This window comes from Melospiza georgiana, chromosome 3 (assembly GCF_028018845.1).
Source record: "Melospiza georgiana isolate bMelGeo1 chromosome 3, bMelGeo1.pri, whole genome shotgun sequence".
NCBI classification, from domain to species: Eukaryota; Metazoa; Chordata; class Aves; order Passeriformes; family Passerellidae; genus Melospiza; species Melospiza georgiana.
Genome location: NC_080432.1, coordinates 15,619,888 through 15,645,992, shown reverse-complemented (window position 1 = coordinate 15,645,992; position 26,105 = coordinate 15,619,888). Strand labels below are relative to the sequence as shown.

General features: G+C 51.0%; 2 protein-coding genes across 4 annotated transcripts; both read right to left on the bottom strand.

The window, feature by feature from the left end:
* Positions 1 to 1,880: 1,880 nt before the first annotated feature.
* On the bottom strand, positions 1,881 to 14,041 carry BUB1 (BUB1 mitotic checkpoint serine/threonine kinase). The gene is given in 25 exon segments (XM_058020987.1): positions 1,881 to 2,177; positions 2,357 to 2,463; positions 2,620 to 2,797; positions 2,882 to 3,039; positions 3,155 to 3,316; positions 3,934 to 4,049; positions 4,618 to 4,758; positions 5,113 to 5,309; positions 5,838 to 5,916; positions 6,404 to 6,584; positions 7,095 to 7,170; positions 7,531 to 7,621; positions 7,936 to 8,031; positions 8,792 to 8,932; positions 9,423 to 9,475; positions 10,110 to 10,474; positions 11,249 to 11,397; positions 11,598 to 11,788; positions 11,891 to 11,937; positions 12,248 to 12,342; positions 12,593 to 12,633; positions 13,119 to 13,315; positions 13,529 to 13,784; positions 13,786 to 13,845; positions 14,025 to 14,041. Coding segments are annotated over 25 exon segments (3,390 nt in total). The 3' UTR covers positions 1,881 to 1,981.
* Positions 14,042 to 14,536: 495 nt separating this feature from the next.
* On the bottom strand, positions 14,537 to 26,040 carry LOC131081385 (two pore calcium channel protein 1-like). Of its 3 annotated transcripts, XR_009114254.1 has the most exons (20): positions 25,997 to 26,040; positions 25,803 to 25,885; positions 25,131 to 25,245; positions 23,927 to 24,055; positions 23,606 to 23,722; positions 22,743 to 22,861; positions 22,526 to 22,627; positions 21,770 to 21,896; positions 20,715 to 20,916; positions 19,850 to 19,994; positions 18,653 to 18,838; positions 18,342 to 18,406; positions 17,979 to 18,066; positions 17,723 to 17,792; positions 16,964 to 17,183; positions 16,762 to 16,852; positions 16,024 to 16,137; positions 15,540 to 15,658; positions 15,207 to 15,330; positions 14,889 to 14,974 (listed from the first exon to the last, which is right to left on the bottom strand). XR_009114254.1 is itself a non-coding variant. In XM_058020487.1 (19 exons), the coding sequence occupies exons 1-19, from the start codon at positions 26,015 to 26,017 to the stop codon at positions 14,829 to 14,831; spliced, it is 2,259 nt and encodes a 752-aa protein (XP_057876470.1). In that variant the 5' UTR covers positions 26,018 to 26,040; the 3' UTR covers positions 14,537 to 14,828. The 3 variants fall into 3 exon arrangements, 1 of the variants encoding a protein (XP_057876470.1); XM_058020487.1 differs by lacking the exon at positions 15,207 to 15,330 and having other exon boundaries at positions 14,537 to 14,974; XR_009114255.1 differs by lacking the exons at positions 14,889 to 14,974; positions 15,207 to 15,330 and adding an exon at positions 17,600 to 17,639 and having other exon boundaries at positions 15,571 to 15,658.
* Positions 26,041 to 26,105: the final 65 nt, after the last annotated feature.

Sequence of the window (26,105 nt, the reverse complement as noted above, 5' to 3'; positions counted from 1 at the left end):
GCTGACAGTGATGTGGGGGTGAATCAAGTGACAAGAATGGTCCTGTTGTGATCTGAGTGGTCCCTGGGCTGAGCACAGGGGAGACACTTGGATTCCCTGCTGCCACCAGTGAATTTGGCACATGTTAATGTATATTTAAATTTATTTATTGTTCCTAATGGGGCAAGTGACATTGCTGTGGGTGACCCCAAGGAGGGAGACCAGCCCTGCTGCTTCATTAGCGTGCACCTGACTAATTACTGAGGTGGCTGCAGCTTTCAACAACCTCACACTTTATCCCTGTTAATGCCTTCACAGCCAAAATTAAGGATTTTGGCCAGGAATTGCAGGGAGGTTGCAGCAGAAAGGGCTTGGCCGGGGCTGAGTGGTGATGGGCCAGAACCAGCAAGGGATGGAGAAGCTGGAGGAGAGCCTCAGAGCCCAGGGGGGGCCCTGGCTCGATGGGAGAGGATGAACGATGAGCAAAACCTGGGTTTTCTGCAGAAGAAAGGGCAGAGGCACCCACCCACGCGCCAGGAAATCTCTCCTCTCCCGTGTGGGTGGTGGAGGCCCCGAGATGGGTTATCTCTAAAGGGCGACTCTGGGGATGCCTCGAGATCTGCAGCGGCGTGGAGCCGGCGCGTGCCGGCGAGGAAGCAGCGCCCTGCCAGCCGGGCCCTCCCGGGCTCCACTCTTGGGACTTTCAGCAACTTGGTTTAAATAAAATAAAATACAACAGCAGAGCCTCCACCCCGCCTCATCGCCCCACTGATCCGTTTTTACCCCTTGTGGGGTGGTTTTAACCTTTCTCCTCCCTGCCTCTCATGGGGTGATGGTGGGACGGGGGCAGGAGCAGGTGGCTGGGACAGGGGGCTGGTTTTAAGGGTGTTTAATGTGAAATAACAGCATTTATTAAGAGCAGAGCTGCAGCTAAAAGCTCCATCGTGCTCATAATGTTCTGAAAAGTGCTCCTCCACATATCCCTCTGCATTATATGAGGAACTAAAAATATATAATTTACAATATACATCTAAAAACTTAAGCCTGGCAGAGATTTTGGCCTGGCCGGAGAACAGCTGGCTCCAGCTCAGCTCGTAAAAAAAATGCAACTAAGGGGAGACAGGGAACAAAAAAAGCCACCCCAGCATCCAGTGTTTATGTTTCCACCAGCTCTGAGGTTGCTCCAGCTGATCTGCCTCCTGGTGCAACTCACTCCAGCTGAGTCAGGAACCAGCTGCTTCGGATCAAAGCCCAAGGCTTTTCCACGTGCCACAGGAAGCAGGCTGCTTCCAAGGGGAATCTGAGAGGTTCTGCCATCAGGGCAGGGAGAGGAGCCCCAGCTGGAGGGAGAGCAGCAATGCCTAGAACACATCTCAGCTCCTCCTGACCATCCCAGATCTACCAGGTGCTCAGGCTCACCATGGTTTTCCAGCTGAACAATTTGAGCAGAGGAAAAACACCCCTGAAACAGAAGTAGGAGGAGGGAGAATAGGAAAGGCTGCTGTCTCCCTCCTGTGGGGAGATGCAAAAATCAAATTAATGCCCTCTCCTACCTCGTGGGGGTTGTGCTGCTAAAATATTCCTTTTAAAGGAACACTTTCTTCCCAAAATTCTGCTGTTACAGTCAAACAAGAGACATTTGTCTTCTGAGTTTCCCCTGAGCTTGAATAATGATGTAGAGAGAGGTCAGAAGTGGAGGTGCCAAGGGTGGGTTCAGTCCTGTCCAACTTACATCTGACCTGCAAACCTCCATTTCCTCCATCTTAGAAATTCCTAAGGACAGGCAGAGCAGAAAGAGCCCAATCCAAGTACACCCATTGCCTCCCAAACCAATCAACTACTCAATTTAGCTTTTTCTTGCCCCCAAAAAAGGCACAGAAAAATGCAAGCCATCATTGCTGAAGTCAACCCCAAACCCGTTTATTATTTGAAACCAAGTTATTACAAAAATATTCCACACCCATAAAACCCCAAGTCCTTGGAAACTGGGCAAACTCAACCCTTATTTCCGTGAGCGTTTGTGCTCGAGGAGCAACACAACAAGTCTGTTCCGAAGGAACTTGATTTCCTTAGCGTAGGACCTGCAAAATAAATCCTTGAACTTCTGGCGCAGGGCTCGGAGGGAAGGCAGGTTGTGGCAGCTGGGAATGTTCAGCAGGCTCTCAAAGAACTCCTTCCACAGCTCAGCGTTGGCAAGCCTGCAAAAAGGGACAAAAATCATCAAAAAAAGGCACTAAATTCTGCTGTTAAAATACTCATTTTTACTCTGCTCCCAGTTAGGAAAGGTGTGACAGAACCTGACCTCAGAGCAATGTGGTACTAACGTGGGTTTCTAGGAAATCTGGGCAAAGATTTGGGGGATATTTAGGACACCCACCTCCTGAAGGTTCCATCAGGCTTCCAGACCCCGTTGTCTTCCTTGAGGCGCATGTAGGACCCGAAGAGCAGGCAGTACACGGTGGCTGCGATCCCAAAGTAGTCTGTCTAAACCAAAACCACACCAGTCTTGTGTCAAAAACACACCCAGAGCACTGAAAATGAGCTGAAAACACCCCGTGGAAGAGGAGAGGCTCTAACTCTGGTACCAGGGTCCAGTTGTTTGGTGTGCAGTAATTGCTGAGATTCCAGGCCGTCCCTTACCTGGTAGTTCCATGGTTTGTTTGTCAGCATTTCCACGCACTGGAACCCAGATGTTTCACACCTGGCAGTGAAGGCTGTTCCCTCAGGGAAGAGCTTCATGTCGATGCTCTGTCCCAGGTCAATGAGGGTCAGGCCGTGGCAGAGCCCGTCGATGTCACACGTGTCATTGTCCAGGAACCTTCAACCAGGACAAGAAACACCCCCTGAGTGTCTCCATGCTCCTCCCACGTGTTGACACCTGGTGACAACAGGACACACTTGCCTTTCTCCCAGGATGAAATTGTCAGGCTTGATATCCCCGTGGATGATGTGGCAGCTGTGCAACTCCTCCACCATGTGAAGGATTTTGACAGCGAAGTAGATGACGAGGGCTTGGGGCATCACCTTCTCCGGGAGCTTCTTGTAAAGGTTGACGGCATTCTGGAAGCCAGGGACACACAGCATGGGTTAAGCCACAACACACATCCCCAAAGGAGGTGAAAATCAGGAGGAGGAAAGGCTCTGTGAGGGCAGAGCAGAAGCTGCTGGCACTCACGAGCAGCGTTCCGTAGTTGTGGAGCTCCCCCACCAAGACGCTGCCGTTGGGGAAGAAATGGGCGGAATAGAAGCGGATGTAGAGGTGGTGCAGGCTGGGGCTCAGCCTCTGCTCCAGCTGGGTTGCAATGTAGAACTCCCAGGGGTTGGCTGGTTTCTGGACCTGGAAGAAAGGAGGGGGTTTTCCTGGGAAAACCTGGGAGCGGTAAAAGCTGGGGTTCCTCTCAGGTTGGGCTTTTAGTGGCAGATCAGGCATCCTCCCTCTTGAACTTATCCCAAAATGGTTTGGTTGAAAGATGATCCAGTCCCATCTTCCATCCCCTGCCACAGGACACCTTCCACTGTCCCAGGTTGCTCCAGGCCCTGTCCATCCTGGCCTTGGACACTTCCAGGGATCCAGGAGCAGCCACAGCTTCTCTGGGCAGCCTGTGCCAGGGCCTGCCCACCCTCACAATAATTAACCTCAGCTGATAAACTCCTCATGATTAATCCTCTCAAATCTAGACTTCAACCCCATGCCACAATTCCACACACTCCTTGTGAATCCCTGATGCTCCAAAGAAAGCATAAATCACCTTTGTCTCCTGAAAAAGTTTCACTTCAGGGGTTAAAGAGGAGTTTAGTTTTTCCTGAAGGGCTAAATGTTGGAGAGGAGATCCACAAAAAGGTGCCAAGGCAGATCTGACATGGAAAGGCCAAGGATGTGTGTGAATCCACCCAGGGGGAGGGTCAGACTCCAGGATTATTCCAGGAGAGCTGCTGTGGCCCAACACCACTGACCTTGAATATCACTTTCTGGTTTTTCTGAGGGTTACTGGCATCCAGGATGGAAGCTTGATACACTTGGGCAAAAGCTCCTTCTCCAACCAAGCAGTCCACATGGAATGAGCTGGAACCTTTAAAAGATTAACATTAAATCCTGCTTGCCAACTCCACAGAGGAAAAACAGGAGAAAAAAAAAGAGAAAAGTACCAGCTCATATGAATGGTTTAATCCTAGATCTAGTCTTTCCCTACAAATCTCTTCCTGCTAGGAACAGGAGAGAGCAGGAGCGCTAGACGTGCCACACACTCGACCCCAGTGTTTCTATTTTTGCCTGACCCCCTGGAAGCAGTCAAATTCCAAAGGGCATGCCCTGAAAAGTAAACACCAATGTTTAAGTCCCACAGGGATGTTGCAATCCCTGTCCTACAGCTTTTGTTGACATGGGCCCGCTGCTCCTCCACACAAAGCTGGAGAGCTGTGGCCCAGTTTGCAGGGAGAACTGGGAAAAATGCCTCATCCAAAAGGCTCGTGCTACAAAAGGCAAACAAAGCAACCCCAGGCCTAATTACCAACCTGAGGCTGAGATAAGCTGGAGATACACACACTCAAGGAAGCTGAATTCCCACACACTTCCAAGAGGTTCTCCTGGAAAAAGCTTCAAGAAATGCTTGGCAGTGATGAGTTGGAAGGAGCTCTTACCCAGTGAGAGTTCAGCCTTCACTTGGATGAAGGGAAGGGGAGATTTCCACTCAAAGTAGTTGGCGCAGGTGTGGAGCGGCTCTGGGAGCTCCGACAAGAATTTGCCAATCAATTCCTTGTCCCAGGGGTTCTCAACAAGGACTTCATGGAAAAAGGGAAAGTGTTTAAGCTCTGGCTGTCATTCCAAGGAGGTAACACAGTCTTGGGCTTGAGAGAGCATCATCGATTTAAAGAAAATAAACCAAAACCCCCAGGAGGGATAAGGATACGTGAAGTATTCCTTGGTATGTGAAGTATTCCTTGATCTTTTGCACCTGCCCAGAAATCCAGAGTTCCCCAAAATGCTCTCTGGAGTATCCATGGCAATGTGCAATCCAGGTCCAGCCCACACTCATCCCTGCTCACATCCCTCACAGGAATCATGGAATTGCTCCCTCCAGTGCACAGAGCACAGCCCTTGGAATGCAGGGAGGAGAACCAGGGGATGCTGTGTACCTGCAGGCCTCCCGTTCCACGCTGTCCTGTCCTGCCCAGCTCCACAGAGCATCTCCTGGGAAGGTCTCTCCACCCCAGGGCAGGAGGAATGTCCAGTTCTGCTCTGAGCAGCTGCAGCAATTCCCTGGATCCCAGTCCCTTGTTTCAGGACGTTACCACGAAGCCCTCTCTGTTCTGGGACGTGTTCGAGAACAGGGCTGTGGATTTAAACAAAATATCAGTAATTATTAATAATGTTATAATAACTATATTATATGTAGTTATATAAAATTTATATAATATACTAACATTTATATTCTATAAATTATAAATCATTTGTATTATATATATTATATTAATATATTATTAATATATATTGTATCGTATTATATATATTCTATTCCATTCCATTCCTTCTGCCTTGGGGGTTTGGCACCTTTAGGGAGCAAAAATGTGTCAAATGCCACCATGGCCAACGTGGAGGTGAATAAAATGGAATTTTTAAAGGAAAATTAGATTTGATCCAGTCACTTTACCCATCCCCTAATAATTCTCAGGTTCACCAAGAGAAGAAAACAGCGGATTTTTGGCCAGTTAATTTTTAATTTCCATGGGGCAGAACTTAAATCTTGTAAGGATTTTGGGGGCATGGTCACGAAACCCAGGTCCATTTATCCCCAGAGTGCTGGGCAGAGGCAGGCTGATACAGTGGAAAACCTTGGGACACTTACATTGCAGCAGCATACCTTAACTTCTTGGGCCTTGGCTGCCTGTGCAGTTCTCCAGAGAATTCCAAATTCATCTGGGGCAAATTTTCCTTACAGGCTGAGCAAAGGGAGCAAGAACAAGAGCAAATCAATGTTTATTTCCCCAAAAGCAGGAATATTTGGAGTATTCTCACCCAGCAGCTCTGAAAGCTGCTGCCTCAAAAACCAGAGCACAACAAAGCCTCATTTCAAATATCCAAGTTAAAATAACACCTGGATTTCTCCAGGGAGCAGATCCCAATACTTATAAAGGGGCAGGAGCAGCATAAAGGTGCTCCCAGATGTGATTCAGCCAATGTTTGGATATTCCCAACCCCTTGGAATTGTTCACAGCAGCAGCAGCTGGACACACAAAGCCTCTCTTGTCCCTCACCACCTCCTCTTATCCCAATTAAAAATCCTTGGAGAGCTTATGAGCTGCTGTTCCACAGGGAATGTGGATTCAGGAATGGCAGCCACACCTGGGTGGGATTTGGATTTGGGCAGAAATGGAGTCACGAGGCACCAAATTCAACGTTTTCCCCACAAAACATTCCTTATTTTACCTCTGTCCTGCAAAGGGGGCTGGGAAGGAGCTGCCAGGTAATTGAAGGGTGTGGACATGAGCTGGGCAGCTCGGGCAAAATCCCTGGTGTCGTCTGGACTGGGAGCCAGGGCTTTGTTGCTGCAGGGGCCATTCCACACCGTGTAATCATCCCGCAGGAATTCCGTGGTCCCTGTTTCTTCCTAGGCAGGAAAAACAACAAAAATCAAAGATTGAAAATGAAATCATCAAAATTATCCTGAAATATAAACAAAATCCCATGTTTCCATAGGTTTAGACTAGGTCTGAATGTTGGTAATAGTCAAAGCCACAGCAAAATGTCAGACCACCAGAGATTGCTGGGGGAGCCTGGAAAAGCCAATCCCATGGGAAGGGATCTCTTCTATCCAAGTTTTATCCATCTCCTTGGCTATGGAAGCTGCAAGGTGGCTGCAGGAAGATGAAATGCCTCTTTTTCCCCCCAAACTGATGCCAAGTCCACACATTTGAGAAGTGGAATTCTCCACCAATTTTATGTCAATCAACAATTAAAAACGCTCAAGAAATGGGAAGAAGTATCCAGCCTCCAGCAGGCATCATTCCTAGGAATATTATGGGGTTGGGACAGAGCAGAGGTGAATCCACCCACCCTGGTAACCCTCCCAAGTGCATAATCCACTTCCAAGGCTGATCCCTGCAGGATCCCCACTCACTTCTGCTGCACAGTCAGTCATGGGATGTTCTCCGAAAGTTCTGGGCTCTTCTGGTTTGTTCTTGTGCTGTGGGATCCTGAAAAGTGACCCAAAGAGTTCAGAACAGCTTTTCCCCAGGAGCTTTCCCAGGCACACTGGTCACAACAAAGGTTGGTTTGCTTTAATGTGAATTTTTAATTTTATATTAAGAGCCCCATTTGCAGCAACTTGGAGAAGCTGCAGCAGCTCAGAGTTATACCCAAGTTTGCAGGGAATGGAAGCACTGTCCAAGCACTGTCCAAACAGGGAAGTTGTGCAATCCCAGAGCAGCTTTTCTCCTGCCACTCCACCAGTTGTGCCATCCTGGCACAGCCACAGCAAAGTCCCATGGAATGGGATCCATTTTTCCCATAATTTTTAGGGAGCTGAGCTCAGCTGCTCCTTTTTCCCTCCTTACCCTCCATTCTCCTTCTCCTCCTCATCCTCAAAGATGGCAAAGGCAGGAGTGGCAGGGACAGCAATGCTCGTTTTCAAACCTCCACCAGGCTCTGAAATTAAAAGATAACCCCTGTTATCTTCACCCCATAAAGATTATTTACACAGCCACCTTCTCCCCCTCTCCAGGCACGTGGTGCTCAGGGCTCCATCCAGCTGCACCTGCACAATTCCCACCCAAATCACCTTTCCTACAAACTCTTGGAAAGAAGATTTTTCCAGCCCAGCCCCAGGTGTGAAATCTCTCTCTGCTCACTCTTGTAAAGCCCCTGGGTTTCAGACTGGCTCAACTCTCACAGCAAGGGCTGGTGGGAGGTGCCAATGGGAAATAAGGGATGGAATTCCATGGAAAATAAAGAGCACGCACCACTTTTTCTGCAAAAGGCTTCAAATTGTTCCTCACTGTCTTCCAGGGCAGATGGCTCAGGCAAGAAGGGTGTTTGGAACATATCCATGAGAACACCTAAGAAAGGAAGAAATAATAAAGGAATAAATAATGAAGGAATAACACTCCCAGAAAAAGAAAGAAATTTTCAGAGGTTCTTCCATTGTGTAGCAGCCAAATCAAATGCCAATTAACTCTAACAGCCTTAAATGCCAATTAATAATATTCTTATAAATTATCAACAGTCAATAACCAATTATTCCTCCCTCTTGCATTTAAAACCAGACACAGGAAGGGCCAATTTGGCCAACACACACTTGGTCATGGCGCTTTTTATTCCCTGTCCAAGGGGAGATTCCAAGTTTCCTAAGAGAGCAAGTTCTCCTTTAATTTTTCAGATTTTTGGAAAACTTAGATATTTGTAGGACTAATGAATGCCACAGGCTTTTTGGGTTTATTTTCTTTTCATTTTTATTCAGCTCAGCACCAAGCAGAGCTGACTGTGAATTGTAAATTAATGTGGTTTGGGTCTTCACCTCCCAAACAGGATTCCCTGAAAAAGCAGCTCAGACAACACACTCCCAAAGAAGCCTGGCAGTGATTTATCCAGGAACTGATGGGAATTGTGGGATGTTGTTAAAACATCAATTTCTGGTCAGAGGTTTTGGGTCACCCAGATAATCCCAACAGACAATTAATGACGTAATGCTATTTTCCTCTTTGTTTGGTGGACATGCCCATCCCTGAGCAGCTCCCTTGGCTGGAAAAGGCTCCACTAATGTTTCCAGGGATGATCCCAGGGATTTCAGGGGAGGGAAAACATCATTCCAGCCCTTACCCAAGGCTTCCTTTGTGTGGACCGTGGGCGATGGCTGCACCTTGAAGGGCGTTGTCATCCCCATTGCTCCTCCCAGCGAGGTGTTGGGGGTGGCCTGGGAAACATTCCCATAGGCAAAGGAGGAATTCCCAGCTCTGCAGGCTGGAAAACACAAGGGCAAGATCATTCCTGGGATTGTTTATGAGCATTCCAGAAAAACGTTGGTGAGGGAAGTAAACAAAAGGAGCGGCAGCGACGCAGGATTTGGGGAGAGATTTTGGCTTGTTCAGAGATTTGCGTGGCAGAGTCCCAAGGGAGGCTGCCCTGGGGGGCAAGAGGGACCTGGGACAGCTGGGTGGCTTCCAAGGAATCCATCTGCCATTCCCAGGAATGCTTTATCCTGACACAGAAAGTGAAGCAGGACAAACAGCGATTCCCAGCCATGCTCCAAAAGGAGCTGCTCAGAACATGGGAACAGGGGCTGGATCCATGTTCCATGGAAGGGATAGGATAGAGAAACTCTGGACAGACATGCAGGGATGGAGGCTGGGAAGTCAAGAAACTTTGCCAGGGTTGGAATTGGTGTCCACACACAGTTGATGATTCCCAGCTGGGAACAGCCACACCAATCTCCATCCAAAGGCTCCTTTACCTTCCTTCACATCCACAGCAGGAGTTAATCCAGTGCATCCTTTGTTAGGAGACCTTCAGAAGAAAGTCACAACATTACCTTGGAATAAAAGCTATTTAAATCCCCTTTTAATCTCTGTTTCAATGAAGTGAGAGGTCCCTTAATAAAGATCACCCTGGAAAGTTTCTCCTACAGCTGCCAATAACCTGGGAGGCAGCAGAGTCCTTTAAAAATGTTTAAATGCATTAAAAGCTCTCGTTGGACACAGTTTGCCTCCAAGGAATTCCAGAACATGAGTGAACAATCTGTTCCCACCTTGGCCAAGTCCACTGAGCCACCCTTGCTTTGCCAGCCTGGGTTTCTCCCTCTGCCCCCCCATTTTGTGGCCAAGTCCCACAGCAACAGTGCAAGAGAGCAATACCAGCACTTTTTATCTTTCTCTGGAGACCTTGGAGTGGGATCTGCAGGAGCAAAGCACATCCTGGGGTTTATTCCAGGCATTACACACCAAATTCCCTCTTACTGCAATTAAGTAAACCTGTACAATTAAACCACAGGGTAAAGGGAATTAAACGTGGCTATGAGGACCAAGTTTGATTTAAGTCTAATAAACAATGGCTTCAGGTCAGGTATTTTTTCCAGAAGGGAAAGAAAGGCTCATTTTTAGCTAATTCTCACAACTCAGAGGAGGAGCCTGTTCACACTCACAGTTCTCCCGCGCTCCGAGGGTCAGGACCAGCCCGTTCCTGGGCTGGAGCAGCACTGAAGGCAGGGTGCAGCAAACTCTTCTGGAGCTCCCCAAGCCCTGCCCGAGCTCCAGCTGGGTCCTTGTGCTGTGGTGTTTCCCGAGGTCCAGCTGGGTCCTTGTCCTGTGGTGTTTCCCATGGGGAGGTTTTTGGGATGTGGTTTCCGAGGGGCTTCGCCGGCCGCAGGGCAGGAGCGGTGGCTGGTGGTGCCTGGAATTGGGGCTGCTCAGGCACCAGAGCTGGGTCCTTTGGCACATCCAGCCCTGCAGCAGGGGCCATCCAGCTCCCTGGGATGGGAGATGTGCTGGGCCTCGCAGGTGGGGGCACCTTTGGGGATAAGAAGTGTTCTGTGACACCCAGATTCCCCCCACATGCAGCCATTCCCATTTTCTCTGCCAGCTCCACGTGACCAGAATGTAATAGAACCTTTAGGTTCCCCCAAATACAGCCATTCCAATTTTTCCTGTTAGCTTCACATGCCCAGAACCTGAGAGAACTTCTAGCTGCATCTCAAACTCAACTGTGGAGAAGCAAAGCCACAGTTCAGGGTAAAACCTTTAAAATTCGGGTGCTGCAAGTTATGCCAGGTTTCCACGCTGGTATTGCAGCCTCAGCCTCCAGGCTGGAGAAAGACCCTATCCCACAGTGCTGTCTTAGGAAAACATATCAAACATACTTTTACTCCTTTTTTTTTCCCCCCCTCTCCTCTTTCCTTTTTGTAATAAGCTCTGAATAAAGCCCAGAGCCAGAACCTGGTGCCTGCCTGGGTCAGTGACACGCACTGGATGAGCTGAGCCCATCCCAGTTTGAAGGATGCATTCCCTGGAAGAATTCAGCTCATTTTGGGGCTCTGGAAGAAGCCTGCAGGCTCCTCCTGGAGCTGGTGGAAGCTGTGGCTCAGCTTTGTGACACCCTGAGGGGGGTTTATCCCATCCAGGAGGATTGGGCAGCTCAGGGTCACACCTTGCTCTGCGTGGAGCAGCAGATCCCAGCTGATGGGGCTCTGGTGGGGCTTCCTACCAGGGAAAAACCAACCCTGGCTCCTACAGCATGGCTGGATTTTGTGGGGAGAGCCTTCCTGTCCATCCCAGAGCCACTCACCACGCTCTGGCCTGGCTCAGCTGCTGGCTCCAGCCTCGTTTCCTCCAGGCTCCTGGAGAGTTGGGTGAGCTGGTCCAGCTTCTGCTGCAGCGCCTGGAGCTCCAGGACTGCCGACTCCTTCTTCCTCATGGAGTCCTTCTGCTCCTCCTCTAGGGATTAAACAGTGACACTAAATGAATATGTGTGCTCTGCATGACCCCAAACAATGAGATTAAATGAAAATATGAGGCGCTGATGGCTCACTGTGCCTCCTCAGGAGAGAGGCACAAATGTGGCACTGACAGGAGAAGCCCAAGCCATGAGCTTGGCCAACAAAGAGCCATTTGGAGAGCTGGGAAAAGGAGGATACCCAGTGCCTGCTGCCTCCTGAGGAGCTCATATTTCCTGAAGTATCTCTTGGCCCTGAGCTCCTCGAAGGAGAGCTCTGAGCCCGGGCACAGGAGCAGGTTCTTGTCGTACATGGGCACCTGCTCCCACCCGGCGGCGCCCGACGGCGGCTTCGGAGCAACCTCGGACTTGGAGATGTAGGTGATGTAGTTCCTGGCAGGGAGAGGAGAAAAGGGCCAGGATTGGGGGGTTTGTCCCAGCTGAGAGCTTGTTTCCTCACTGTGGGGGCTTTGAAAGGGACACCCAGCCACTTACACTTCTTTCCCAGCAGCACAGGGTTGAGAACCAGCAGCGTCCAGACCCTAAAGCAGGGAAATAAAACACAAAAAAATAAAATAAAACTAAGTTCAAGCAGCACAGCTGGGACAGAATCCACTGCTTATATTATTCCCGTGATTCTGGGGATATGTCAGGCCACTGGGTGTGTCCCAGTGCTTCCCAGACGAGACATTCCTATGGAGAGGTTTTCCTGCTGCAAGCATCACAGCAGCAATATCCTCTCCACATCAGTTTTGAGATGCACCAGACACAGCCAGTCTGCCCCGTTCAGCCAAGCTCACCAACCCAAACTCTACATGAAACATCTCCCCCAAATAATTCATAACGATTTACCTGAGTTTTGCAGGGATTAGGACTTGAGACACCTTTTGGAGGAGCCATTTGATTTGCAACATGGGAAGGCTGAAGTGGTTTTAGAACAGCAGCATCTGGGACAGGAAATATAATGCAAGTATTTTCTAGTCATTAATGAGTAAAAATTGTTTGCTCCTTTGTGAATTTAGATTAACTTGAAGCACTAGAAAATTAATAACTTGTTTTGAATACATTGCCCTTAAGAATTTTTCACATAAAGAGGGAAAATAAAGTGATTTCTATGGGGAATTTGGTTTTTTCACTCACTGAGGTAAAAAATTCATTTAGAGGAGCTACAGATCAAACAGGACTCTTCATCCTCACCTTGCAAAGGAGGATTCTGAGGATCATAACTCTGCAGGGAGCTAAAGTGAAAAAAAACCCTCAGTTATTACCATGAAACCACCTGTCCCTCACCCTTCCCACCTCTCAGCAATGTTGGACTTCCTTGTACAATCATGCCATGAAATGCAACACTGAAAAGCTAGATTTTTACTGGATATGGACACCTCCACAGCTGCAAAACTAAAAAAGCCTTCAAGAGGCAGCAGGAGAACAGACTTGGGTATTGGTTTTATGTTTTATATTACATTTTACTTTTGGCTTTTTGCATTTAGCTTCCCAGAATTAAAGGCTTAACTCCAAGGATCTGCTTCACTCTGGGATGTGTTTTTTTTTTTAATACACATCCCAGAACATCCAATAAATATTCAGCAGCAAAGAAACGTTATTAAGTTTAAACCTCCCTTTACCAAAAGTAAGAACACTGAAAAAAGAAAATATTTAAAAAATAAAAATATGGTTAATTATGAGCAATTATGAGCACTGAGTAAATGAGCAGAAGAGTTACCAGTGGAGCTGCTGCAGGTTCTCGCGGGGCTGTGCCTGGTTCAGGAGCCCTTTTTGGAGCACGGCCGCTGCTCCCTGCACGTTTCCGTCCTGGAGCAGCAGCCGAGCCCAGGCCAGGTAGAAATCCGAGCTCCTGGCCCCGATGCCCTGCCCGTGCAGGTACTCAAAGTACTGGCCCGGGGAGGAGATGAACTCTGCCTGCACGACAACAATTTCTGAGTCACCATAACGGGAAAGTATCAGAGAAGTTCAGGCAAACCTCTCCAAACTACACAGCTTAAAAACCACACTCTTCGTTCTTTCTGATCCCCTTGCCTCCTCCCAAAGCTCTCCGCAGTGCCAGACCGCGGGGTGGGTGAATCGGGATAATTTAATTTAATTTAACTCCCAGAGAAGCGCAGCCGTACCCACCAGCTTGAGGCAGTATCTGACGAACCGCGGGTCCTGCTGGTACCGCCGGTCGCTCACGAACAGCTCCACCAGCCGCTCCAGGAGCCCCGGCCAGCGGCTCTGCCTCTCTGGGAGCGGGAGGCATCCCTCTGCCCACTGCAGGTACCTGGAACGATCCCAGGATCAGCTCCGGCCCGGGAAGGGGCAGATCCCGAACCGAGGATGGGAAACACCCGAACCGGGGATGGGGAAACACCCGAACCAGGCCCAGCGCTCACCTGTCCCAGGGCTCCAGAGGGTCGGGCCCTCGGTAATTCCGGATCTGAGCCTCGTAATTCCTGCAGGGAAATCCCGCGTCAGGCCGGCATCAGGGAGGCTGGGAAGGGCCCGGGGCGAGCGGAGGCTCTGCCGCCCCCATGGCGCCGCTTGGCCACGGCACCCGCAGCCCCCGGTCCCGTTCCCCATCCCGTTATCCCATTCCCCGTCCCGCTGTCCCGTTTTCTCTTTCCCCGCTCACCGCCCGGGCTCGTCCATGCCCAACCGCTCCCGCCGATTCAAACTGGCCGCGCGCGGCCCCGCACCGCCTCCCCATTGGCCAGCCCTCGGCCCGCACTGCATCCCCATTGGCCAGCCCTCGGCCCGCACTGCATCCCCATTGGCCAGCCCTCGGCCCGCACTGCATCCCCATTGGCCGCTGGCCCCATCAATCACGCAGGAAACACCGCCCCCCCGGGTGCAGTTCCCGCCGCGGCCGCTGGACGGCGCCCTGGGGCCAGGCCCAAGGGAAATGGGAGGGAGGAAAAAAAAGAAAAAGGGGGAAAAAAAAAAGAAGGGAAAAATGAGGAATTGGGAAAAGGGAAAGGGCTGGGCCAGCCCTGGGAGCAAGGAGCAGCCCCCACTCCTCTCCCTCCTCCTCATTTCCCACCTCCAAGCCCCGCAGGTTATCATGGAGCAGCCGCAACCCTCTCCCATCATTAACTTGGAGATATTCCATCGTTTTTCCAAACTGCTGAATTTATTGTACTAAAGAGCTGCTTCATTCAGCGTACACCGCTCCAGAGCTGCATATAAAAGTGCTGCGATACAATTCCAGTTACAAAAGTAGTTATTTCATAACATGCTGCCTGCGGCACCGTCCCAGCCCGGGGACTCCGACTCCTGCCCGCATTCATTCCAGAGGTTTATATGAGACTTTACATGAGATAAAGCTCCTGCACAGGACAGAGCTGTTTGTTCCCACCGTGTGACCCGGGCCGCACGCATGGGAGCGGCCAGGGAGCGCCTGGACAGCCGGGAATGAGCTCCATTCCCTGATCCCCCCTCAGGCCGCGCTCTCGGAACTCGGGCTCCTGGGAACGGCCGAGCTGGGGGACAAGTTCAGGATCTCCTCAAAGGAAGGGCCTTCGTCCTCCAGGGGTATCTCTGCCTCAAACATGCGCTGGAGCAGAGCATCCACTGTCCTGTATCCTGGTGGGACAAAAGAATGCCCTGTGAGCACCAGATGTGCCCCTCTGGATGCCTTAAAACAGGCAAGAAAATCCCCCAAATCACACTCCCTGCTGCTCCATCCCATGTACTTTAAGTACCCCAAGCCCTTCTTGAAGGTAAGGCCATTATTTGGGATTTTAAGCCCCTCTATTCCCACACAGTGGAGAGCTGAGGTACAGCAGGAAAGCCAGGAGAAGGAGGGAATAGTCACCGAGCCAGAAGAAAGGATCCAAGGCAGCAGGAATGCAAAGCCCACAGAGGAAGGAGAAAGGCAAACAGGGGTCTTGGCACAGCAGGATCTCATCCAGCAGGGCAGTGTCTCCAGAGGGAGGCTACTGAGGACAAGGAACACAGAAGGGCTGAGGTAGGACAGGAGAAATACAGAAGTAAAAACAAACAACAAACATCACACATCCACAGCTGTCCCAAAGTTTCCAGGTGGGGTTTAGCTCCTTTGTAGCCCCAAGGGAGCAGCAGGGATTGGGAGCTTCCCCAGGAACAGCTGGGAGATTTGGGCCTGGACACCCTGGAGGGTCACACTTACGTTTGGAGGCAATTTTGAACACCAGCCCTTTGCTCTGTGCCTTGGCTCCACCTTCCCCCTCGAGCTCCTGCTCTGCACTCTCCATGTTGTCGAGGAGCTGCTCCTGCTGGAGCTCATCCCTGCACAGCAAGGGCCAGGAATTACCCTGGGAAGGGGCCACATCCCACCCTGGGAGCCCGCAGTGATGGGCTCTCAGTGGGGCAGGACAAGCACCAGCCATGGGGTTATTTTCCAGCATCTCTCCTGTCCTCTGGGCTGGAATTCCAGCAGAGCCAACACCAGTGGCCTTCTACTGGCACCTAAGCCAGCAGAGGAGCCAGAACTTCAAGACAGGGAAGAGGAATCTCCATTTTTCAGAAAGATGAGCCAGAACTTTGTGACAAGGAAGGGGAATGTCAGCTCACACCTCGACACAGAGAGTGATTTTCCCCCATCAGTGGTGCCAAACAGGCCACATCCAGCTTGGGTACATCTGGGGCCTTACTCTTGAACTCCCATTCCCAGCTCCTGGATTTTCTGCTCGATGGCAGTTTCCACTTCACTCTTCTCCAGGGAGTACTCCACAAAGAAAGCTTCCAGGATGAACGACACGAAGATGCTGCAAGAAACAACGAGCAGAACTGAGACAGCATTTCCTCCCTGGCTGTCCCAGCATGCCCAGGCTCATTCCCCAGTGCTCCATCCCCTCCAGGTCAGAGCAGCACCCAGTGGTGTCACCATGATATTTTCTGAAAAATCCCTTTGCCAGGGTTTTTCTCCTGAGAAGCCTTAGAGGAAAAGAAAACCAATGATTATCTGCTGCTGTGGAATGCAACAGGTGATTGGTCTCATGTGGTTGTTTCTAATTAATGGCCAATCACAGCCCAGCTGGCTCAGACTCTTTGAGAGTCACCAGCTTTTATTATAATTACATTCCTTTCCTTGTAAGCCTTCTGATGAAATCCTTTCTTCTATTCTTTAGTGTAGTTTTAATGTATAATTTTCTTTTAATATAATATATATAATAAAATAATAAATCAGCCTTCTGAAACATGAAGTCAAGATTCTCATCTCTTCCCTCGTCCTGGCACCCCTGTGAACACCACCACACAGTGGGGACAAGAGTGCAGCAGATCCCTCTAAACCCATCCCACCCATCTCCAGGGGGTGACCCCAGCAGTGCCCTGACAGGGCAGATCCCCTTTTCCCCTAAAGCAGAGGAAATCACCCAAAAAAAACGTACTTGACAATGATTATCACCATCACAATGTGGAAGGCGATGAAGTAGAGCTTGGCAGGCTGAGCTGTCACGTTGGCAAATCCATTGGCAAAGAGTGGAGTGGGAGTCAAGGCAAAAGAGCAAAGGAGGAGCTGAGGGGGGAGCCAGAAGCCCAGCCAATGTCCCAAGGGAATTTCCAGCTGGGAATGTGGCCCACAAAGGATATCATGCCACTGGTTGACCACAGTGAGCTCCATGAGGACGATGAAGGACGAGGCGAAGTTGTTGAAATTGTTCTTGCAGTACTTGCCACGGGCAAACAAGGAATCCTTGAGAGCTGGATTCCCACACTCCAGGGCGTGAGGAGCACTGGAGCTGGCTGGGAAGTACTGGATTTTCCCGTGGAATAGCTCCATGCCAATGATAGCAAACACACAATACACAACCTGGGGAGAGAAACCCCATCACCTGCTTCTCCAGTAAGCTGCAAGCCCCAGGGCAAGCTCAGCACCCCAGCAGGTTTCCCCGTTTCCACAGGCACAGCAAGGGGCTGGAGGGCAGCACAGACTCCAAGAGCCCCAAGCCACCCAACAGCAATCACCAAGCAGGAATAATCAGCCAAGAACTACAAATACACGGATAGGAAATATCCCCAAATCACAACAAAAGCTCATTTTAGGAAATCATTTGAAATCCACGTTTCTCATTCAGCCTCTTGCCCAAACCATGATTTGATTCCTCATGATGCAAAGCCCAGGCTGCCAGAACACCCCATGGATCCAAGGAGGATGTCCTGATCCAGGAAAAAGCAGGAATGCAGCGCTTTGCTTGCACAATGGCCACGACTCAAACAGGTACTTACAGTTCCAAGGGCCTGCCATCCAGGGAATTGCATTTATCCCCTTGGAAACAGCATGAGCGTGAGATTTATGACACACTTCTGTGAAACTGGAGTGCTTTGAGCCAAGACATCAGGATTTCTTACCAGAGTGAGCCCACCAAAGGTCAGCATGGTCGGGACGATGTTTATCAGGGTGTTCATGATCACCTGGAACCTGCAGAGAGCCCACAATGGTTACTGTCACACCCTGGCCACCCACACCCCCACGTCCCCAGAGAGGCTCCTGCAGCCCCTGGGATCCTCCCAAGGCCTTGGGAAGCTCTGAGGGGTGGCCATGGTCAGTGTGGGCACACAGAGCACCAACCCCTCCCCAAAATCCAGCTCCCACTTCCCTCCTCACCTCTGGATGCTGTCAACAATCCGGATCAGCCTGAGCACTCTCAGGATGAACACAATGTCCAGGATCTGCTGGCTGTTGTACTTCATGGCTGAAAAACAGAACAAAGACATTTATTTTTTGTTATGAAAATAAAGCAGGGAGGTGTTTAGATAAAGTTCTTTCATTTGTTACGATTGTGTCCTTGTTAAACACTATGACAGGGAGCTAAAAAAAAAAAAAGAAAAGAGAAAAAAAGAGGAAGACTGGGTTAGTTCTTAGAAACCCTCCAGAAATTCCTTGTCTGGTCACAAAGCCTCTCAAGGCAGAAGGCTGGGGAGGACACCAGGGTTCCCAAGGCATGCAGGCTGCCCAAGCTGCACTTACTGGACTTGAGGGTGGCATTGAGAATCGTTGCAGTCAGGGCAGCAAAGATGATGAGAGTATCAAACCTGGCATGAGGGAAGGCACTGCTGTTAGATTTGGGGGGACAGGGAAAGGAGTGGGGTTTAATCAAGGAGTGACCCCTGCTCCTCTCATCAGGGCCAGCTCAGGCTATGGGCACACGGGAGAGCTTTGTCACAACATCCTCTGATTCACCTTAAACACAACCTGGCACAGGAGTTCGGAGCCTTTCAGTCCTTGAGGAGCTGAGCACAGCACTCACCACACTCCACACAAACCTCCAGCCCACTCACCAGTTCCAGAACTGGGTTTTGCCAAAGAACTCCCTGGGTTCATAGGTGTAGACCTTCAGGAGGATCTCGATGACATACAGAGCAAGGAACACCCACTCTGCATAGGAAATGTAGGGGCTCTCCTCATCCAGAGCAATGAAGACAGCGTTTATCAGGATGATGGCATCAAAAGTCCAAACAAAAGCCCTGCAAGAACCAAGAGAGATCAGTCTGCACCTCCCAGGAAGGCCAAAGCCACACAGTTATTTCAGAAGCTCTTTGCCTCCTCTCTCAAAAATCCTTTACCCATCAGTTCTCCTCAAACCTGAGAATCTGAGGGAGTCACTGGACAGTTTAGTTTTGCCCTTGAAGTCCAACACAGAATTTGGTTAACAGGGGAAGTGATTTTTCCCCACCTACTCAGCACTGGTGAGGCCACACTTGGAGGTACTGGGGGAGGAACCAGGGTGAGCTGGGCTCCCCAGCACTGCAGAGGCCTGAGCACACAGAGCTGGTGCAGCAAAGGTCACAGAGCTGACAGAATGACAGCACAGTGCAATGGGATGTTGGGAGAGCTGGGCTAGTCCAGCCTGACAGGGAGAAGGGTCAGGAGCAGCTCCTGTGCATAAATACCTGATGGGAAGGTGCAGGGAAGATGGAGCCAGACTCTTCTCAGTGATATCCAGTGGAAGCACAAGAGGAAAGGGGCACAAGTTGAAATTCAGGAACTTCCATTTAAACAAAGAAGTTGCTTGGGCTTTTTTTTTTTTTTAACCAGGGGTGATCAAGCACTGGAAGGGGTTGCAGAGAGGTTATGGAGCCTCCATCCTTTGGGGATACTCTAGACCCAGCTAGGACAGCCCTGAGTACCCTCCTGTGGCTGACCTTGCTTGGAGCAGGGTCTTCCACTAGATGTTCCTTGCAACCTCAGCTATTCTGGGATCCTGGGAAGGCTCAGAGGGGAAAGAGAGCTCTAGGGAACTCGCAGAGCTGATGAGGCAGCAGGACAGAGCTCTGCAGCAGACACTGCTGAGCTAGGAGCAGATCTGAGTGCGCGGCAGGGCACAAAGCAGAGCCTGATGTCAGCAAAACCCAGCTCGGGCAGCGGGGCCTCGCCCACAGCCACAGCTGGTTCCTCCACACTGAGCAGGAGCAGCAGCAGAGCGCTGAGGGTCTGTCAGCACATCCAGGGGAGCCCTGGGCCGTGTCAGAGCTCACCTGTGCCTGACGAGGCCGCGCAGGAGCCGGCTGGGCGCGGATCCGTACAGCGCCGGCGCCCAGCGCGCCAGGGGGTGCCTGCGGATCTTCAGCGTCACCACCTGGATGTTGAGCAGGTCTGCCAGCTGCACGAAGGACTTCTTGTCTGCAGCAGTCAGAGGGTCAGTGTCAGCCTGAGCTCATGGCAAGCAAACAGTGCCTGCTAAAGGCACATCTGAGCCCATGGGAGCAGCTGCTGTCTGGGCTCCTCGGTCTCTGCTCCCAGCAAAGCCAATCCCAGAGTGGTGTCCACCACAATGGGCTGGACTTGGAATTCAAGCGGCTTCTCCGCCCCATTCCTGGGGAATTGGCTCGAGCCATGGGCCAACAACTGCCACAGAAGGATTCAGAACAAGGAGAGTGACCCATCTCTCTGGATATTCCCGCTCCAGAGGACTGTGTGGGAGCCACATTGCATCGGATAACAAGGGAGGCTTTCCACATCCTCTGCTGAGAGCAGGAGGGCCCACATCCCATGGAGAGCCTGGCCTGATGTCAAATGGCCATGAAGAGCCAGTCACAGTGTGTGGGACATGGGCTATAGCACAGGCAGCAAGAACAACCTTTAGGGACTCCAGGAATCTGGAGGGAAACAGGAAGAGGGGCCCAGAGACCTCATTCCTGGAGGGGCTCAAGGAATGACTGGAAATGGCACTCAGTGCTCTGGGCTGGGGAACAGGCACAGGTTGGACTCCAAGGTGGAGTCTTTTCCAACCTCAATGACTGTGATTCTGAGTCCCTCTGGGGCCGTTACAGATCAAAACTCCCAATGCCAAACCCCTGGAAGGATCAGGCTCCTGGCTCCTCCCCAGTCCCCACTGCTCACCTACAAACCCTTTCTGCTCGTCATCCGAGATGCGGAGCAGCAGCTCCCGGTGGGAATTGCTGGTGTCAGGAGCCACCAGCTTCACCAGCTGCTTCCAGTGACCCTCCCGGACCACGAACTGCTCTCCCTCCTCTTCCTTCAGCAGGTTGAAGGCCTCGATCATCTTGCGGCGCTTCATGTAGGCGAGTTTGCGGATCTCGTTCTGGAGAGAGCGCTGGGAGTCAGTCCCAGGCGCCTTTCCCCCTTCCTTAACAAAAAACTCATTTGCACAGCACAGAAATGCAAGAAGAGACCCAGAGGAATGGCACTGGACACAAAGCACAGTTAATGTACGTAGGCGTGAGGGTGAGAATTGGTGTTTAACAGGCAGCTGTGGGTTCTCCACACCGAGCTCTGGAAGGATCAGCAGATTGCTGGATGCTGGGACAGCACTGAAAAACCGGAAGGAAAGACAAAGGGTAGTGTGAAACAGGAAGGAGGTGACAAAAATCACGGGATCTGCATGGCCACAGAAGCAAAGAGGATGTGTCCACACATGCTTCCCATCCACAAGTGAATCCTGCTGAGAGCAGGGCTGGGGATCACCTTCTGCACATGACTGTGAGCAGAGGGACATCCAGCACTCTGCTTCCTGAGAAAGATCCAATTCCCTCATGGGAGCACCCAGGAATTCCCAGCTCTCCTCCTTTGATCACAAGTCCCAAACTGCCCCTACAAAAATTCTGATTTACTCAGACCTCCCATTTCCAATTCACTTGCTCTCAGAGCACAGGCAAAGATGCTGTGCAAAAACAGTTCCCTGCATGGAGACAGCATTCCTGAGCTAGGACTAAGCCTCCAAGATAATGCAGAATGTGCTTCTTATCAGCGGGAAACACCATAGAATGTTTCAATCAATGCCAACAGCAGAACTCCCAATAATCCCATGATAGGAGAAGTGGGACTGTGCTTGTTGTTTGCAAGAAGCTCTTTCCCCTTCTCAAAGCTTTCCAAGGGAAAGACAGAGGTTCCTGACAGAGAACAGCAGGAAGGCCACAAGCCCCTCCAGGCATTACCTTCAGGTGCTTTTTGTAGTTGTTGTAGACCACAGCCAGGAAGAGAGACATGAAGATGTAAGTGTTGACGATGACGAAGGCGATGAAGAACAGGGCGTACCAGGAGCTGAAGTCAAACGCTGGCATCCTAGAGAAGGGAAGAGGGATTGCTGCTTGCCAGACTGACAAAAGTGAGCCCGTGAGAAAACAGACTACCACGTGGATTTCCAAGTGCTGTTTTGGACTGCCAGATCAAACTCATCAGACAAAAGCTAAAAACTGCATTAGTTCAGTTAGAGAACGCTTTTCTTCTGCTGGGTTTTCATCCTGGTTTGTCAGGCCCTGACTGAAGGGTTGCAGAAGACAGCACAGAGATGAAATCTCTGCCAGTGCAGCCAAATTTAAGAGCACACATGAGGCAATGCCTCAGCCAGATGCTATTTTTTGGCCTCAGACCCTTGCTGTGCTCACATCTGCTTTTCCACTTGCTCTAGGATGAGCAGCATTTTATTTCTCAGTTTAAATTCCCAGGGTCACTGTACCATCACAGTTGTGCTGAAGATATTTCCAGCACATGGATGACCAAGCCCTTCCTCCCTGCCCTACTCCTAACAGCATTTCCCAGCACAAACTACAATGGGAACCCAGAAGAGAAAGGGATGAAAAGCCCAACACCCACAGAATTTTAACTCTGCTGTGCAAATTAGAGGCTGCACAGAGAGCCCTGAGAGCACAGTGATAGAAAGAGATCTGATCATCCACACGTGACATCCATACATGACATCCGGGCTGTTTGCTGTGGTCACCAGCACGTAGAGGTCAAACACAATCTCCAGGTAGTTTCTGAAGTAGGGGAGGCCTTCTGCTGTCTGGAGATTCCTGGGAGGAAGAGGAGAGCCTGGAGTTAAGCACTGGGACCACATGTCCCTTGCATTCCCTAGGAATTGCCTGGAGTGTGCCCAGAGTACCCCAGGAGCAAAGGAATTACCCACACCTCTCTCCAAACAGCTTCAGGGCCATGAGGGAGAACATGAGGAGGCTGAACATGAAGAGCAGGAAGACGTAGGTGATCTCGGGCAGCGTGTTGCGGATGCTGCGGAACGCCCTCCGGATCTGCCGGGACAAGGGAATGTTCAGAGGCAACGTGGCACCCCTTTTCCCCCAGCCCACCTGGATCAAACCCCTGAAATGGGGTGCAAGAGACCCAGGCCTTTCCTCCTTGCTCCTCAGGGGGGATCCTAGAAGGAAAGGCCTCAGCTACGAATCACAGTGAGCTCAGGAGCCAAGGGACAGAGGGCCCCAGGGCACCGCCGAGATGCTCTTGCTGCAAGGAACCACTCAGGGACAGAAATCCATCGCTCCAGGCCACAAAACACAGGCTCTGAGCCCAAATGCTGAGCTGCTCCCTCCCCCAGGCCTCCACATCACAGTGTATTCATTTGTAAGTCAGGCCCAGACCAGTCTTGGGCAGCAGGACAAAGATCTCTCCATGCTGAGGGGAATCAGAGTCCAAACCCAGACTACAGCAATTGTTTACCCAGGAGACTTCCAGCAATCAGTAACCTGGTCCCTGACTCAGGGAGAAACACAGGGGTTTTTCCTGTGATACTGTGTGAATCCACCCTTTTGCCCACCTCAAATTATTGCTTCAGGCCACTTCTGAAACAAACCTTCTCTCACAGGATCCTAAATTCTGCCTGAGGGTTTCTCCTCCCCAGCAGAGAGCCCTGGGCCATGGCAGAGCTCACCTGTTCCAGGGCTCATAGAACCTTTCTGCTAAATCCCCTGGATTGTGGAAAGCAGCAGGCTGTCTGAAAAAACCAGGACCCTGGACATGCCACCAGACCTTTTCTTTACCTGGCGGCTCTCTGCGAAATTGATGAGGAAGATGGGCCTCACAATCCTTGACCACCGGATGCTCCTCACACCATACAGCCTGAGGACCCCATATATGCCCAGGTCTGTCAGGGATAGCTGTGGGAGAAAGAAGGAAAGCTCCCAGAATTAATGCTGGAATGTGTCTAGACAGTGAAATGTTCATTGATAGAGGAGAGGTGACACATGACAGGTTTGTGAGATCTGGTTGGCTAGGCCATGGCTTGTGTATGCCACGTCTGGGATCCCAGGAAAGCAACATGAGGGGGGAGGGGAAATCCATCTCCTGAGGGCCCAACTCACCAGGATTGCCACCATGATGCAGATGTTCTTGGTGTCCTTCCAGAAGACGTTGTGCAGGGTGACTTTGGCAAAGTGTGTCAGGCGGCCGAGGAACACCAGCAGGCACAACACCTCCAGCACTGACGTGGCCTGCAGAGAGAGCAGGGCTCAGCCAGCACAACCAGGAGCTGCAATATTCCTTTTTGCACAATAAAAAACAGGCAGAGCAGTATTTTCAGACTTCCTTTTGCAGAATTCCCTGCCACAGGCAGGTTAAAGCCAGCAAGTCTGTGTTTGCTTAGGATTCAAGGAGTGCATCTTTCACAATCACACTGGTGCAGGACAAATTAAAAGGCTACAGAAAAGTCTGGCCTGAAGTAAAACTTGGCTTCTACTTTCATGCATGAGGACTGGACTTGAATCCCAAAGAAGGCTGGAATTGGTCTCTGAGAGGGAGACCAGCAATATGACTTTAACCACAGTCACATGGGCCATTGCTGGTGGCCACAATGGCTCCTACAGTCCCTGGCCAGCTCCTGTGCCTTTTTTGTCCCCATTTCAGACAGATCACAGAATTATGAAGTCACAGAATCACTTGGGTTGAAGGGGACCATAAAGATGATCCCATTCCACCCCCTGCCATGGGAAGGGATACCTTCCACTATCCCAGGTTGCTCCAAGCTCTGTCCAGCCTGGCCTGGAACACTTCCAGGGATGGGGCAGCCACAGCTTCTCTGGGAAACCCATGCCAGGGCTTCACCACCCTCACAGGGGACAATTTATTTCCGATATCCCATCTAATCCTGCCCTCTAGCAATGGGAAGCCATTCCCCCTTATCCCGGCACTCCATGCCCTTGGACTCTTTCTCCGTCTTTCTTGTTGGTCATTTCAAGTACTGGAAGAGTCAATTAGGTCACTCTGAAGTTTCTCCAGGCTGAACAACCCCAATTCTCTCAGTTTTTCCTCACAGCAGAGCTGTTCCACCCCTCTGATCAACTTGGTGACCTTCTCTGGACTCACTCCAACTTTCCACATCCTTCCTGTGCTGGGGACCTAGAGCTGGATGCAGGACTTCAGGTGAGGTCTCACCAGAGCAGAGGATCAAAGACACCCACAAAAACATCTCCATCCACTGTCTCTTGGCACCTCTGACAACCACTTTGAAGCAACAGTCCCTTGCTGGCTCCAGCAGCTGCATTGGCTGCTCCTACACCACAAACTCACCAGGAAGGGGAGAGGATACACAGCAGGTTCCTCAAACAGGGCAAGGGACAGGTTGAGGAAGATGAAGAAGTAGGTGGCTGTTCGCATCATCCAGTGGTTGTAGAGGTGATAGAGCCTGGAGGAAGAAGGCACAGGCACCGTAAATAAAGGCTACAGGGCACTTCCCCAGGGCATCACCAAATGTGTCCTGGAAGAACAGCACTTGCTGTCCCAAACAAACATTACTGCCAGCAAGGAATTTGGCAATTTGCTTCCAAATCAGTCTTAGAGCTGATGGATATGGTACTGCCTTCCAGAGCAGGGTTAATAACAGAATATTTACTATAGCGAACAAAAAACATTTAACTTGATTCTGCCACTTCGGCACCTTCCACACAGCTGAGAGCTGACCAAGCCTCCCACACCCTTCATTGCCCCAGAGGCTTGGAAGACTTTACGTTAGTTTTATTTTCTCCCCTCCAGCAAACCACAACTTTTTAATGTCAATTCCCCATCCACAACATACAGATGTGCTGAGCTCCGTTTTCAGCATTTCAGCTTAAGTCCAGTTTTTAGCACCCCACCCATCCACCCCTCTCAGCCCCCCTGACTTTTCCGGGCTGTTGCTGTTTGCCCACGGATGCCGCTGGCTCTCCGCAGGTGCGGTCGGGGCGGGGGCGCATCCCTGCTTACCTGACAGCCTCCGGAGAGGTCTTGAAAGGAATATTCCTGTTGTACTGCGCGTCGGACACGAACGCCGCTGCCAGCAGCAGATCCTGGGGGAAACACAGGACAGCGAGTGAGGAGCTGCGGGGGACTCCGCGGGGTTATTGAGGGGAAGGAGAAGAGGGAGAAAGGAGGCAGAGTGCCTGGAGGCGAGCCGCTACCTGCGCTGCCGCCTCGGCCATGGCGCGGGCGGACGCGGCGCCTCCCCGGCCCCGCCGCCTTTAACGGGGCCGGTCCCGCCCCCGCGGCGGCGGAAGCGGGAGGCGGCGC